The sequence below is a fragment of the Antrostomus carolinensis genome, unplaced genomic scaffold (assembly GCF_000700745.2).
Source record: "Antrostomus carolinensis isolate BGI_N321 unplaced genomic scaffold, ASM70074v2 scaffold6549, whole genome shotgun sequence".
Lineage (NCBI taxonomy): Eukaryota > Metazoa > Chordata > Aves > Caprimulgiformes > Caprimulgidae > Antrostomus > Antrostomus carolinensis.
In genome coordinates this window covers 104,925-122,473 of record NW_010339134.1, presented here as the reverse complement: position 1 = coordinate 122,473, position 17,549 = coordinate 104,925, and the positions used below count along the sequence as shown (strand labels likewise).

General features: G+C 39.5%; 1 protein-coding gene across 1 annotated transcript in view; it reads right to left on the bottom strand.

Moving 5' to 3' along the window:
- The window catches only part of LOC104530977 (neuron navigator 2-like), a 96,670-nt gene that overhangs the window by 34,888 nt on the left and 44,233 nt on the right, over positions 1–17,549 (bottom strand). Inside the window, 7 exon segments of the mRNA XM_010175725.1 lie at position 1; positions 3–62; positions 2,188–2,232; positions 4,606–5,073; positions 8,643–9,345; positions 10,259–10,550; positions 15,663–15,801. The exon segment at position 1 is cut by the window's left edge and continues 85 nt beyond it. Coding sequence (XP_010174027.1) covers position 1; positions 3–62; positions 2,188–2,232; positions 4,606–5,073; positions 8,643–9,345; positions 10,259–10,550; positions 15,663–15,801 — 1,708 coding nt within the window.

The following is a 17,549-nucleotide window of genomic DNA, read 5'->3' as shown; positions in this document are numbered from 1 at the left end:
AATGGGACCGCAGCCATTCTTTTGCATCTTCTTGATTACGGAGTTGGGAGGATGGAGTATACCTGCAAAACCAAACGGTATTTCCAAAATGAACTTTGACATTTCTTTTAAATTTAAAAAAAACCCCCAAAGCCAAAAAAACAAAATTACAACTATGAAATGTCACGAGACTTGGGGAGGGAGAGAGGGAAAGAAAGATGGAAGAACTTTCATATGAAATGTAAAGATTAAGATGATATAAAACCAATAGAACTCTGAATTAAGGAGCTGTTCCAAGCTGTTCTAAGCTGTTACTAATTAATTCCACTTCTGTTTGGGATGGGGGGAGGGACAAGACCAAACCTCCTTTCCTACAGCTTCAGTAGTAACCAAAGCAGTAGTGAACAAGAAGCTGTAGAATAAAATAGACCGTGTCATGCATGTATGATTGCAAGAGAGTACCATAATTTGGAAATCCTTTCCTTTCCTTAGTTTATGCCAAAATTCTATCACTATTTTAATACGTTGGTGCATCACTAAGCTTAGCTGGCTTTTAGTCATATTACAACCAAATTCAAGTCAACAAAGCCATTATTAGGTTTTTAAACAAGTTGTGACCCAACAATTCATATTCTAGAGACATTAATATAGAAGTCTGTGGAGGTGTATCCCATTTAATTCAAAACTAACAGCATTAAATCACCATAAAGGAGACTATGTTTAGCCTTTTCTGAAGGTAAAGAAAACAATGGAAACATTGTCTATGCCAGCATCAACAGCAAAACACCCACTGGCTTCAGCTTAAGCAAAGTTTTAAATCTGCTTCTGTATATGCCTGAAAAATAGGTGTGTTACCACAGGTGTTACGTGAAATATGTGATAGGATACAGGTATCGACAGAAAGAGCACCATGGAAACACTTTGCTGATGGATTTCAGTGTCTGTTTTATGCTATGCCATCTACTTTGGAGAAATATTTATGTGTTCCTAGCTCTCCTTCCAAAAACTTAACACTTGGAGCCTATTATTAGTTGATAATATCTATTTAATTAATTAGATTCCCTGCAACCAAATACTCTATTAAGACTACTTTAAATCAAAAACACTACAATAATTAACAATGTAAAAACTCAAACTTTCAAAGAATACTTTCATTTTTCTGCTTATGCCTCAATACTTAAGCAACAGCCCCTGACTATCTGCCTCTCAAACTTTGCACATATATCTGTTTATTAAGAAAGGGGCTTTAAACAGTCATTTTACTTTAACACACTATTTTTATTTTTTTTTAGCATTAATACCTACCTCTTCAGCACTCAAATGTTTCAGTCTTAAAAGAGAGTCTTTATTAGAGACATACTTGAGAACCACAGAAAGATTTTAAACAAAATATCACTTTAAGAAAGGTTTTTAGCACTCGGCTTCATGGGACGAAGCTGCTGTGAGGAACAATGTGTACAGCACAGAATAAATTGCAGCCATAATTTTAAGGCATCAACTCAGTGATTCTAGAAGCTGCATTAAGCAATTCTGAAGCTGCAGTTTTCTAAATTGTCCAAGATACCTTCTGTAAATTCTGTAACACAAGCATTTAATTAATAGACCTAATATTGATTATCTTTCTAGAATTGCTTGTATCACTCGAAAAATCTTTTTTGGTGCAGTTTTTTTAATGTTATAAAAATCATGACCTTGCAGGTACACAAAACATATGAGAAGACAACTGCCAAAAGCTGTCTTTCTTTTCTAGAAGAGTAGAAGTTACCTCTTAAGAGCCCTGTGTTTTTTTTTAATATGTCCAACCCTATCCTAAAAGGTTTGTCATGATATTGACAATCTTTTCTATCTGTATATCAACAACAAGGTTCCTGGGGTGAAAATGATCTCAAGTCATTCCATGTAATAGCCAGAGAAGCTGCAAAATCATTGTTTTCAAGTCAAGCCCAGTGATGGTTTATGACATGCTTTTCAGCAATTCAGCCAGCAAAAGCCACAGTTCTTGCTCAAGCAGAGAAGCCACTGGATGAAAAGAAGCACAGTTGTCAATGGCCTTCTTTGAGGAATAAAGAAAGAAAGAGAAGACAAAAAGAAAAAAAAAGAAACAATATTGTTGCCACCTCTTGCAAACTGCGACCATGACCACCAGCCACAACAGAAACACAAAGCAAACTCCAAAGCCACAACAAAACCGTGTGGAAACACCAATACCTGAGTCCCTTCTTAGGCAAAGTGTTCCTATCAAGATGTGGGTCGCTGCAGAAAAGTTAAAAGAAAAGAACTTCAGAGAAGAACAAAAGGGAAGGAGTAAGATCAGGACGAAGGACGGACGGACGTACAAACATCTGCATCACCTTTTCAGAGGAAAAGGTGCTGGGGCCTTCCTACAAAAACATGCAAAAACCTCCTCAGCCAGGTGTGGATTTGCACCACCATGCATCTGGTACCATGCCAATGAAGCTCATCTGTTCACAACGGGGTTTTGCTATTTCTCCTACCCACAATGAACAACAATGGCTCTTTAAACGTCAAACAGATGCTTAAAAATATGCTTTTCAGCAGGCGTGAGGCAGACTCTTTGTGAAAACTGATGAGAATCTTCAAGTCCAAACCACCTTCCTGTCATTTCTTTCAACAGACACCATTTAGGGAAGGCAGCTAATTACTGTTAGGCAGCTGCAACGTATAGCAGTAAAAGTACTGAGCCCAGATTGTTTAAATTTTCAAATCTTAGTTTAAATTCCATTAGCAAAATAAAATTAATCTATCAGTCATTCAAAACCCAAATATTTAAGTTTATGTTTTTACAACTGATGAACCTGTAACTCGGAAGAGTCTGATAATTTTTTTTTAGAGAAAATATCCATGTGCTTAAATGAATTAATTTAATAACAATCCTTATAGCTATATTACACTGTAGGAGTGAATAAAAAATTATAGCAGTGAGTAAAAGTGAGCTAGAATGTTTAGATTTAGGTCATCTTTTCCTAACTTTAGCATTCATCTTTTCAAGGATGGATGTACCCAAGTCCCCACGCAAAACACTCGCAAGCCAAACTGCAATAAAAGACTGACGACACTGAATGACGCAGGGACTTCACGACAAAAAGGACAGGCCTGAAAGGTAGTGGGAAAAGCAGCATGCCAGAGGAATGCTGAAATGCTAGTGAGAGTTTAGATTGGTAGGAAGGAAAAAAAAAGAGGGGGGCAAGATTTTCAAATTGCCTTTGGCAAAAAAATGAGAGGAAAAAAAAAAAATCAAAATACCCCCACAAACCAAAAGACGTTCCCAGTAACAAAAGCAACACCAACACCATGCCAACCCTGCCATATGCCATTCTACAGATTGATTTAGGTGGGTAGATGGGGTGTTTGAGGGGACTCTCACTGGCATGTCTTAGTGTCACTTCACACCCGAACGATGAACACAGCAGAGGACTCAACCGAGCACAGTCTGTTCACAAAACAATTTGCTTCACCGAGATGGGCAACAAAACCTACAGCCTTGTGCATACTCCTGTCCTGAGACAGCATTACCTGTCCTGTCTCCTGGGCAAAGTATTTCGGCAGAATTTGGGGCTAGCAGCAGGGGAAGAAAGAGGGCTAGAAGAATCAGTCCAACAAGACAGAAAACAAGAGAAGGAATATTAGAATGAAAAAAGGAAAGAACAGAAAGGAGTTTTATTATAATAAAACACAAACAGAAACCCAAACTTTCAGAACATGATATTCAGCGATAATTTTCTCCATTGAGATGCAACTAAAAAATGTTGCTACCTGACTACGTAATTACACATCAGAATATAGCTGATCTCCAATGCTTGCAGGGGTACAGAGAACATGCACTGCAAGTCATTGTCTGATTTATCCTGATGTTAGTTCAACGTGCCGTTAATACAGCTCTGATGCTGAAAAAGCAGTCCTGTTCCCTCCTCCCTGCTCAGCCTGTTCCCAGCTCCGACTCTGTGTCCACACAGATACTGATGAATCTCATCGTGTAAGGAGCTGGGGGACAGATCAGTCTGAAATACAATTCAGGTGATCATTTCTCAGTCAGATCCATCTCCCAGTCATGTTCATGAGACATTCACACAAATGCCTGTAACTGAAACACTGCAGTGAGTGGCTGGAAATGGGACAGGGCAGCAGGGAGAGGCTGAGAAGGGATCAAGTGACTAGGGAGACAAGGACTTCTCTTTTCAGCATGACCTCCGGTTCAAAAGCTTGTCAAATGTTACAAACAAGAAGTCTAACAAGAAACAGTTGGCTTCTCAAATCAAAATAACAACAATGCTGGAGATTTTTTTTTTTTTTTAAATATCGCTATCAGATCAACTTTGGAAGGACAACATACAATGCAAAATTCAAATATCAGGTATAATATGGTAGCAAGACAAGTTGTCACATTGGCTGCCACAGCAAATTAAAAACCTCACTGGAACTCATCCTCTTACTCTGAACTGGGCTCCTTGCCTGGAACAGCATTTTTGTTCTAGTAATACCCTTCAGTATCATCTTGTAAGAAGCACAGCCTGATTTGCATCTACAGTGTCGGCTACTGCTGCCAGGACTTCATTCACATTTGAGATACAGACAAGGTTAATGGAAATGAGAGAAAAAACTACTAACCTTTCAGACAATGTAGTCTTAACACTGTTGGTTCGGACAAAGGGAGTCAGAGAATCATCTTTAGAGGCTGGAATCAAGCCACCGGAGGAGTTATGGCTCAGCCCACCTCCACTGCTCAGAGAGATATCAATGGATTCACAGCTGGTATGAAGACTGCTGACAGACTGATATCCAATGCCATCCTTGCTAACAGCAGAAGAGCTACTTGCATTGGTACCCCATGTTAAACTGTTGGAAGGAGCTGAATGTGCTGAACTGGGACTAGAAGCCAGTGGAGACTGGTTCATATCTGTGTTTTTACTATACAGAGGACTGCTGCCCCCACTGCTCAGCATACCACTGCCAGATGGTGAATCAAGATTACCCTGCTGGTTCATAGTAGCGTGAGGATTGGAGATGACTACTGAATTTTTCATATTTTCAGCTGTTGTGATGGGAACTTGTTTACTAGGCTTGCCACCAAAAAGTCTGTGAAAAAAAAGACAACATGAAAAATACATAAAATGGAATACTAAATACAAGGATATTTTATATCTAGACCATCTTAGCTTCAGCAAAACACTGTTAAGTAAATGATCCTAGACCAGACATACACAACTATCAATTTACAAATTTCCTTGTGTTCACACCATCTTCAATAAAGTCCAGAGATAATTATGATAGTTTCAAATCTCTCCTCTCTGAATCATCAAATAATACTTTCACAGAGCTAAAGTACAGCTATATTGTCTTCTGCTCCTTAAGGAAAAAGGATATTAGAGAAACACTGTACTGATTAATCTGAAGTAGGGAATATTAGAGGTTGAAAGCTTGTTGTCCAGGTAGATACTGTGCAAACCACCAAACCTCTGCACAGAAGCAGCATTTCCTGGGATGTAACAAGAAAAAACATTTCCTGATATCAAATGTCTCATTTCAGGAGCCAAGCTGGATGGAAACTAATTTTTTTGGAGTGTAGAATGAAATTTTACCTGCTTTGGCACCTGGAACTGGCTCAGTAAAAGACTATCTGAGTGCCAGAACTAGAGCAAGGGAGGGGATGTGAAAGCATGGTTGGAAGAGGATGACTGCAGCATCTCCAGGTTACATCACGGTTGCCTGTGACGCAACTGCACTGCCAATGAAGAAGAGGCTTCAATTCCCTCATTAACAGGCAAGGAGAAAGCTTCTCAGAAGTGCACAAGTGCCTCAGAAGTAAACACGCTTAAGAACAGATCATCAATCATGCCAAAACTGATCCTCAAAATGATAAGCGTAGCTTCTGACTCCAGCTTTAAACATCCACCCCAAAATGTTGCTTCTGTTTCTGCGACTGAGAAACCTTTGGAACCCCCATCTCCCTCACACATACCTACACAGATTTGCTTTTTTCTTCTCAACAGTGTAGAGTATTTGGGGTGACACCTTTCAAAGCCAGTGTCTATTGGACTGTAGCCCTCAGAAGAGAGCACTACAGCACTTCTATACAAGAGCTCCTGAAGACTTACGGATGGGTATGCACTGAGCAAAACTTTCTCAGCTTTTGAGTATGCCCAGGTTGTCTGTGTAACACAGGCACACTAAGTCACTTTGTCCAACACCTCCCAGAAACAAAGGTTGTGTAATATAGCTGGGTGCCCTTCAGCACACGTGCAGTAAATCCAGCAATGCCGAAGCCCTGTACTCACTGCATGGGTGCTACCTGTAGCACCAGGGTTCCTCTGCAAGATGCCTGGAACACATCTCAACTCCTAGAAATAAGATCCTAGAGTGTAAAAAACCCCAGCCACCCACACAACAGTTTTACAAGCCGTTTTTAAACTACGTAGTCTTCCCAAAACTGTTTCACAGCACCTCCAATACAACGGAAAGGATGTTACACTGTGGCACAAACAGAAATGTGTTGCTGCTAACAGCGGTGTCTGCTCAAACCACAACCTCATAACAAAAGCCTTCAGAAGAGGATGCGGTTTGGAGAGCATTCATTTGAGTCCAGAGAAAATCCAACCCAGCAAGACTGTCACAACAATACAGAGATTAACTCTGGAAGGACATGCCCTACGAGGAAGGACATGCCCTACGAGGAAGGACATGCCCTACGAGGAAGGACATGCCCCACGAGGAAGGACATGCCCTACGAGGAAGGACATGCCCCACGAGGAAGGACATGCCCTACGAGGAAGGACATCTTACTCCTATCTATTACCACTGACAAGAGACTGACATATCTGAGCTGGCTCTTGGGTCATGCATGTCTCCCATTAACAGAAAAGCAGTGTATTATATACTGCAAAACATGAAGGCTCAATTTAACAACAAAATATATCAAGATAAACGAGGGTTTGACTTAAGGGACCTGCTGGATACGTAATACCAGAGCTAAAGGGAATACTGAGAGAACAGAGACAGTGATGGCCTTCATTGCAGAATTACAGAATTTCACTGTTTATGACAGCATAGAAGCTACATACGTTCATGCACTCACAGGTAAATCTATATCATTACAAAGGTATGGATTCTAATTAATTGTTTAATATCAAAAAATAACAAGTCTGAGAGGAAACATGCAAAAAAACCCATGTGCAAGTCATCTCAACTGACTACAAAAATAGAGCACAAAATCTTCTTAATTGTCATTCTAGAAATCAGTAATAAGCAGATGATGCCAGATTAAATTCTGATTAATTTCTACATATAACTATTTAAATGGTTAAAAATTCAAGAGTGAAATTGTAAATCAAATTAGGGAATAGTTAAATTGAGCATCAGTGTCTTCTCTTTGAAGTGACAATGTAGTATTTCAATTACAAGGCTAGCAATGTGGCTTTCTAGTAATAAAAAAAAAACTAACAAGCAAATTTCAAGATTAATGTGCCTGAGGCTTGCAACACTGAAAATGTGCATTTCTCATGGGGCATGCTATAGAAATGAAAAATATATTGAAGGTTTTCCTTTTAAGTAGTCATTGATGAAAATTAAATGTTCTAAAGGACATGACTTATCAAGTGACAACCAGGATTAAAATAAATGAAGCACTTTGAATGATCCTCTTCAAATAAAACCACCCATCTAAAAAGAAACAGTTTCCAACTCTTTAGAGCATTAGCCTAAGCTGCCATCACAGCCATTATGCCGTGCTTCAGATGGAATGTGGCTTTCTCACGTCACTGGAAGCAGGATGATGCAGCATAACTGTATGGGTATTATGGGCATCAAGACAAAATGAAATGCAAAACACCGCAACTTGAAACAGACAAGCTACTCAATGTCAAATTAAATTTAAAAATAATATTAACAGAACCTTTCACCAATATCAGGGCTTGGATGTACACTGCATCAACAAATTAATTCCTGATCAACTCAATATTAATGTTGAAAGCATGTGTGGGGCAGTGGTAGAGAAATAGAAGACAGATAAGATTTTTGTTTAAAAAAAAATATTAAAACAAGAAAATGCAACCCAGTTTAGACAGTGACTGTACTTAGGGTTCTTTTACATAATTGAATAACCTCATGTTGTAAATCTTGCACCGCACTGGCCTAATCCACACAACTGAAAGATGGGTTTGGGTTGGGCATGTGAATCTATGCATGGCAGGTCAAATTATGCATCTGTCATAAGGAAAATCTGAAATAACTCTCCTGTTGTCAATTTATAATTTGATCCACCATAGGAATATTTGCAGGTTGGTTACATTGGTGCAAGAACTCTTTGGTAACCTTCAGGTTACCAGAAAATTTTTATTCCTATGGTATCTGCATGGATAAAGCCCTCAGGTATGATTTTTGTAACAAAGAGACTCGTATCACAATTGCCAAACTTTCTGCCAGACAGTTGTTTTTTCCAAATATTAATTTTTTGCTGCTGTCACGTGATGTACTGAGTATTTACGACACTGGCCAACCTGTTTCCGTGAAATTAAATGTAAAGACATAGACCTTGATGTAGGACACTAAATAGTAAGTGCTCCACAAAACACAGCCAGGCCTGGCTCCGAGAGTCCTGATCATTCAGGTCCCACTAACATCATTGCACAACCAACGAATGCATTGCCTACCTGCGCAAAGTGGGAGAGGCCACATCGGGGTACTTGGCTCCTTGCTGGTGAGAACTCTGAGCTCCGCTAGCAGCAGTCTGTGACGCAGGGTTCACTTTAACAGAATTACATGAGGCCACGCTTTCGTTGTCAGACGAAATCCCTTTCTCTTTATCAGTCTGATTGACTAATCCTGGCAGAGAGTTTCCAAGGATTACCTTGGCAGGCTCTCTCATTTTAGGGACAGGCAACCCAGCTGACTTGCTGCTTATGTTGGAGTCTATGCTACTTGTGCTAGATCTATTCCCAGCTCCACTTCTGCTACTGGATTTACTGGGCCGGGGTAAACTACGATACTGAAGATTAGTTCGGGCACTAAGTGCTAAGTAGCCATCATCCTGGTTCTGGGAGCCATCAACACTAGTCTTCCGACCAGTGGTCCTACCCATGAGTCCAGATGACTTTGGGATTTTTCCCAGGGTAGCCGATCTACTGGTGATAGTCGCCCCGCTGGCAGTGATTATAGTCATGCCTACGGCTGACCCGCTCTGTTTCTTAAATCCAAATGTATTAGCATTAGCAGCAGCTGTTCTAGAGTTACTTGTGGGAAGCTTTTTGGATTCATCACCACTGCTGCGTCCTGCATCTGATGGGGAACGTTTAACATGTCCAGCTTTAGGAGATAGTCTACCCTTTTCTGATACCTTGGCGTCATCAGTTTTACCTACAAAAATAGAAAAAGAATTCTAATATTTAATGACTTGAAAACATCGAGCAAATGATGAAACTCAAAGCAGCATGAAAAGCAAAAGCGTGTTAGCCACCAGACTGTGGTTAAAATTATGACCTAGTCTGCACTGGACTGACATGCCACTCTCGTGAGTTAGACATGCATACTGGCCAGAGAAAGTATGTGGTGTGCTTGCCCTCGAGAATATGAAAAGCAGAACAGTCTAATGTAATAGTGACAGATAAGAAAGAAAATGTTTCCCTCTGTAGCTGCCACAGATTGATCCTTTTTTATCATTAGACAGAAGTAGTGTTAGGCCATTAGTATAATCTACCTAAAAGACATTGAAGCATCCAGCTTCAACTTTTTAAAGTACAATTATGCACACGATCAAGTAAGAAGAGAGGTGTTAACTTGTATTACTTGATTATGCAAATTCAATCAATTTTCATTCACACATCTGCAAGTGCTAAAATTGCTAATACATTTATAAGGAAATCCAGAACTAACTAGTGTTTAGTATAAATTAACATGCTGGTTTAGTATAAAGGAAAAAAAAAAAATCACCTCAATCACACATATTGTACATTCTTAAAGTTAACCATGACTTCAAAAGCTGAAATTATATTACTTATTCTCCATATGGCAATACTGTGCCAAATAAATAGCTTGGCTTAAGACTAGAGTTGTTGCAAAAACAACTTTCACAGTGTTCTAATGCAAAATAAGCATTTTCAAATGAACAGAAATAGCAATGTGGATATATGAGATGCTGCATAGGTTAAAACAATACCTAAAAATAAAGACAGGATTACCTGAAGTTCAGGTTCTGCCTCTGGAAAGTATTTAAACTGTTTTCATACTGAACACACTTTTTGGCTTGTTTATATCTTACACCTTTTCTCACCTGTTCCAGGTGTCTTTAAGGTGCCTGAGGTGGTTGAAGGTTTAGTCCTTGGTGTGGTAATGCCAACCTGAGCTGACATGCCTCGTCGCCAGGAGCCCGTCTGTGAAATAACAGTGTTCTTCCTACCAGAAGTGCTTTTATCAGATTCATCTGACACATCAGAGGGATTCCGCCTCCATTTAGATCCTGGCTCCATTTTTATGCCGCTATCGGATCCTCCGTCTGATTTCTTGACTTCATCACCGGACCACAAGGAATTCCGCTCAACCTGGGAATGCTTTTCTGCATCAGTCTAGGTCAGATAAGGAATTGTAATACAGCCTTCAGAGCAAGCCTTTCTTTTAAGAAGCTTCATAAAAGAGAATCATCAAACTGATTAATAAACTCAGCAGTCATCTCTGAGTACCAACAAACATAACATGCCTTTGATAAAGAAATGTCACAGCAAGAAATGAACCCCAGCAATGAATTATTTTTTTTTATAATATCCTAGGGAAAAATAGAAAAACATAACAGCCATGCCCCCTTAGAGCAAAGAAAAGAAAAAAAAGGAGGGGAAAAAAAAAAAAAGCACTTGGTTTATAAAGGACATATTCAGCTCCATGACATTTATAATCCTCCATCTCAAATTTCTGATAAACCCTTTTACTGCAACGCCAAAAAAGCGTTTCAAACCTGTGCAGCCAGCTTTCCTTTGTTCTTGCTGCTTTCCTATCTCTTGTCTGGCAATCTGATCTACCAAAGCATGAGGAGGCAGCTTTTCAAACAGATTTGAAGATGGGGAATGCTGTTCATTCTAATCTAACATATTAGGAGGACACCCAAGAACTGAAGAAAAATGAATCCCCAACAACTTTCAAACAATACTCAAGTCTGACTTAAAGACACAAATTACATCACTTTTTAATTTACATTCAACACCTACAAATGTTTTTTCCCTCCCCTTGCACAGACTGATTGTGTGGCAGTCTATGGAGAATTTTGCAAAGATCAATGTCAAATGGAGAATTTTCTCATTAGCAAGCCTTTGCCAAATTCTCAGAAATGTTTAAATCTATTACCCTACATATATAACATATTCCCCAAACATTAGCATTTTCTATTGCTAATGATTACACTTGCAGAATTCTACTTCTCCTGTCAAATGCTGTTGATTAACTTGGGCAAATTTTGTAACACCATAACCAACTGGTTTGTGATCAGGCACAAATGACAAATATCCACACACTTGACCCTGAGTAGATAAAAAATTCATAGTTGAAGTGTTCTCCAACCATCACAGTACCATGAAAGAGACTGTCAATTCAACATTCCACCATGAAGCTCCCAAGCAGGAGCTGGTGAACTTTGGTAAGCTGTTGAGAGCCACCTCTTCCTTGCAGCCTCAGCAGAAGATGAATGTGCTCAGCACTGTGCAGTAGCCAAATGGTAATATCACTTAAAAGGAAATTATTTTAAATATCCTAAAGCATTATAAAGCCCACAACCTTTTACTCCCTTTGGATAATGAGAAAAGCACAGCACAGGAAAGGAAAGGACACATGATCACTTACCACACTTTCAGAAAAATGCTGTTATTTTAAGTTCCTAAAGTATGCTTCAAGTTTATGACTTTTCTCTTCTTACAGATCACACCGTTAATATTAAAGAATCTAGGGGGAGTTGTGGTTTAATTTCCTTTGCTTTTGACTGTAATTAGGTCGGGGTTTTGGTTTTTGTTTTTCAAAAGCCTGAAAGACTAGGCTAAGTGATCATCATGTGAGAGCTGACACCACACATCATAATGGTCTTTCTTCAGTCACGTGAAATAGTTAGGGTCTGGGTGATCGGTCTGTATATTGAGCCATTAAGCATTTGCTGGATTATGGATTCAGATATTATTTCTTGCTGTATTTTCCTCATGCTATGCAAATGTTGCTTCCCTGATTCTCCATTCAAAGAGAGCAACTCCACATAGACTTAATGAAACACTGCTTTCTAACTTCCTTCATTTTGTATGGCTGCAAGGTTTGGGGCTGGTTACCTTTCTATTTATGACCATTGGTAGGTGTGTAAGAAATTCACAGTGTGACTGTTTCTATGTCCTGTGTTTCTCCAAAATCATAATTTCATGCAAATGGCTCCTAAGTTTACAGATCTTGGAAGAGAGCACAGGCAAGAAGTAACAAATAACCAACCAGCAAAACCACCTCAGCATCATCCCTCACGTGCTCTCATTAGAGTCTTGCTTCAAGCACCTTGTCTGGAATTGCATATTCACACTGTTAGTGTTCAAGAGCAAGAAATACACCTATATGCTAGTAAAGGGCTTATTCTAATTTTGGTTGACTATGAAATATTTCTTCTATTTCCCCCCCTTTACATCTGTAAAAACAGGGAGAACAGCATTACAAGAAGTCCTCTCTCCATTTCTTTACACTACTACACCCACAGCCAAAGTTTTTCTGTAGCCTTTGAAATGCTGCACATCTACACTTGAAGCCCTCTGGCCAGAGATGTTTCTGTTTAATGGTAAACACTGAGAACAGCACAGAAACATGACTAAGGAATCAAAACCAAAACACAGTGAAACCTGGCTTTGGGATTGCAACTGAAACTCCACCTGCCTGAAAGACCTGGAGTGGGTGAAAGTGGAAATATTGTTTGCTGGAGGTCGTGGCAAGACATAGCAAGCATGAGTCGGGAGCGAATCCGATTGAGCTGGCAGTAGCAGTAACCACCAGGATTTCTCAATTTATTCCTACGTTTTTGTAAATCTATTCATGAAGCTGTGAACAGACCAACCTCATCTTTGCTCCAATGAAACTGAGAAGTTGTCTTGATCCAACAGCTTCAAGATGCTGCTGTTTTCTATTTAAATTTGTTTCCTTTCTGTCTTATGTTTTCAGCATTACATGAACAAGGTTACTACTTGATCTCCTCCTCTCCTCCTTATTTCAGTTAAATAAGTTATTTTTGAATGCCCACCAGGTCTTAATTTCTCCTTAAAACATGTGTCTAACATGACTTTCAAGGAATACTATATACAGGTCTGTGTTAAAAGATAACTTACCTAAGTTTGTGCAATATAAAGGAAAAATATTAGGATCTCAAAAGCAGCAAGGCTACATTAAGTGGTTGGGTACCTGGCATAATCAGAGCAAGACACAGGAACATGGTAAGGCAAATTCTGGTTCCGATCACTAGCTTGTTCAGAACCAACTTATGAACATCTTCATAGTACTATCACAAAAAAAAGAGCTCCAACTACCAATGTCCATGAAGATGGAGTCAATATATTTAAGTCCTGCTTCTCAAAGATGGAAAAACTACAGCTTCTGGAGTATGGGGTAGTCAACAGCTCTGAAAATCAAGTTCTTAGCAGAGACTTTTTTTCCTACTGCAAGCATGTCTTCCTTTGCAGAAATTATTCTGCATAAGACACTGATTTTATCAGCAGACATGGACATGTTAGGGCTCTCTCCCTTTGATGTTGCTGTATTATTTGTCTGGACTCTCAGTTGCACATTTATTAGCTTCAAGCTCCCTCTTTAATTATCTGAAATCCAGCTTCTGTACCACCTCAAAAAGATGTGGCAGAATCACAGCAGCTTAAAAGTGCAAACCTGGGGCACAGACCACCATCCAGTACTCCAGGTAAGACACAACAGGCATATATGTAGCATTTGCTGTTTGATGAGCTGTGAGGACTGCTTTGGGCAGCAAAAAATCAACCCTGCAAGCTACGCATGGTTCCCTCACTCCAAGCTATTTTCATTCCCTTGGTTGACAAGATTAGGATATTCTGTTCAAATAAAACCAAAGTATTTTATGGATAATAATTTACAAATAACAGTAACACCTAGAATAAATAGTCAGCCGTGAAAACTGAGGAGAGAAGCAGGTCACAGACACACATAAAAAACCTGCAAACACAACTTGTATGTCTTAGCTCCCAGCTTTGTCTTCTCATGACTGTGCTCTACTGTCTGTACAAGCTTCAGCTGCTTTTCTTCTGGTGTGTGTCTGCACTCTCTTGGATGCTGTAAAAGTTGTGGAGGAGGAAGAGGAGCTCGTCAACACAGATTTTGATCTCTCAGAGGTGTTTCCAAGAATCCGATCCATCAGAAGATAGAAGTCAAATGAGTTTGGGTTTTGGTTTTTTTTTTCCTTAGGTTAATGTTTAGTCATGTCTCTCTTTATTTTTTTTTTTCCTTTTTTTCCCAACAGTATCACAATGTTGGGACAGTAACAATTGTCAAAAAAGTACTTCGAGTTGTCTATGTTACTCTCTGTTACGTACGGAACACACTTTATAGATCTTAAGTCCTCTCAGCTTGTAGGGGACTTGTATTAGCAGTTTAGAGCACACATGCAATCGCTGATACACAACCAGAGGCTAACTGGAAATCTTTAACGTAGGCTCAAACATGCACTACGTGGCAAGGGAACAAAGAGCAATCTATGCTTGCACACAGCTCTGTAGGCAGAGCAACACTTCACAGCAACCACACGTCTACATTAACACTGATATTAAAACCAGATTTAAGGTCCAGTCATGAAAAGGATTGGAGAAGAATAAAAGAGGAAAGAAACGGAGGAGAAGGTCATACCTACATCTCCTCTACCTGCTGCAATGCCAAGTCACTGCATCCTGGTTGCTTTGATACATGACCCCTGAATCCCTCAAGCAAGTAGATGTACAAAGAACAAAGTTGGGCTTCTTAGTCCCCCACTTTTCCAAACAAAATTCTCTACACTGGAGGAAAAAAGCAGTTTACAGTACTGCAAATCTCTGTACTATGCAGCCTAATCGATGAATGAAAAACTGTTGGATACCTTCACTTGTTTTACCCTCTTTGGATGTGTGGTGTCTGAGCATAAAACTTACACGTAGGCTGCCGATGGATGTAAAATTTATCCTCCTATGAAATGCTGCCAAAAATAGAAAGCCTGCAGTAACATGCAGCCCTGGAATTTTAAAATAATACATTTCATTTCCCTAGCACGCATACATTTCCGATGGAAGTGTAAATAATATTTAAACTTTCACGTTGACTTAATTAAATTCTATTCTTTAAGAAAAACCATAATACTTTTTCTAGAGCTAAAATAAATAAATAAATAAATTTAAAACCCCATCCACTGATGAACGTTTCCTGTTCATCAGTGCTGCAAGGAAGGCAGAAGCTGTTTGTTGCCACACCACTGCAGCAGAGATGCCACGGATTCCACACATAAAGGAAATGTTTGTAAATGCCACGTATGATAAGGTGGTTACTGTTGTGTGACATTGCCTTTTCAATGATACCCTCTGTACTGAAGGCTGCCTGTGTGTTCAAATTAATCCAACTTAAAATAACTATACCTATGGACTGAGAAAATAATAAATATCAATGTTAATTGTCTAAACCAGGAATCTTACCTGTGCGTCTAAGTTTTTGCGGGAGGAGGCAGGTGTGTTGGCGTAGGAGCTGATAGAGGAGCTAGTGTTAATGTCATCAGTACTGAGATTATCTATGGTGTCACTGATCCCACTGCTGACAGAGCTGCTGTCATCCCAGCTGGAGAAAAAGCAAAACAAAGGTAGAAAACAAGGGTCAAAAAGACAAAACACCAGTCAAAAGGAAATGTATTATTTCTACAAACCTTACCCTACTTGTGGTTGTCACATGAAAACAGTCTGCTCATTTTCCTAATGCATCTTCTTTGCACTTCAAGTCTAAATTCATACAGCTCATTGACTACATGGTGGCCAGAAAGCCTTGTATATAACCATCATTAAACCAGTAGCACCAATGATGCAACTCTCACCGACTCAAGTGAAAGTTTGTATGAGGAAACAAATTTCACAGTGATCCTCAAAATTTCTGCCTGCAGTCCCAGAGCAGGGGAAGGAGGTGGTAAGAAGGCATCTCCGAGTAGGTGTAGCACTGACTTGCTAAGCCATAACGCAGAGATGATACTTAAATGCAAGGAAAAAAATTCATCCTGAAGCAATCTTTGTACTTGGTTGTTACACAGACTTGGGCAACAACCTGGATCTACCACTGACAGCATCACTGGTACCAGGAATTTTTAGTAATTGAAAGTTTAGTTGTTGAGATGGTACATAACCTTCCTGAGGTGCACAACACACCCTTTTCAAGGAGATCTCTTAACACCTCACTATTCAGGATTACCTTTTTCCAGCGTGTGACAGCTTCAACATTTTCTAGTAAACCAGAAATGTGTAACTTGAAGTTTAGGATCCAGAAAGTACCAGTAAAAACTGTCCATGCCTGAAGTGATTTGACAGAACAGACAGAATCCAGATGATCTAGAAGTCAAGCCAGATGCTTCACTCCTAAAATGCCCTTAAAAATAAGATGCTGAAGGAAGAGATTTATAAACTAGCTTACATATGTTCCATCTCCAAGAACAATAAAGCTGGGATTGAAACACTGTCCTGTAAGTAGCTCTGGGAAGATATTTCAGTCCACTGATGGATAACTGCTGCTGGAAATGCATCAATACATATTTCATAGATCATTTGTGAAATCTAGAGCTCATCTCCTGGCAGTTCTTTAGCTATTTATCACCACAGCCTCAGATTTTGGGAGCTCCAGACTCTCTTCCCTATTGCATTTCTGTTTGCTTTACAAACTTGTAACAAAGAGACTTTGCAATGAGTTTTTGACCATAAAGTGGAAACCATTCACAAACTGATATACTGGATATTTAATACAGGCATTTAAAATTTAATTGCATTATATGCAATTGAACTACATAAACAAAGGTAATCTATGTTTGGTTTCTTGAATTTTATTCATAGCTTCACTACTGATTTAATATACAGCCTTCCTATATAACCTTTGGCAACTTTGACATGAAAAAGCATTTCATTTTTCTCGCTTAGCATTACAAACCAGCTACCCACATGGGTTTTAACGATGCTTCAATCATTCTAAATTGCTTTTTGCTTACTTGGGAATATTGTGCTCACCTATATCTATGTAAAGCCTTTCAGGGAACTGAGCACAGTTTAACCAGCAGCACAATTTGCTGAACCACATGAACAGCCATGGCCATGGGGACACGCTCCTGTGCGTGCCTGCAGGAAGGGTTATTCCTCTCAGTTGCTCTTTGCTACTGCTGTGCTCCCAGTTACGGTCCTCATCAATCTGCCAGTACCTTCATTTGTGCCAGTTTTCCCCGTATCACTGAGGACAAGGCCAGCTGGAAAGCTCAGATCAACAGTTTCAGTAAGATGGATTAATTTTATCTTCAGGAAATTTGGGAGTGCCCAGCCATGCTGCTCTGCTGGCAGAGG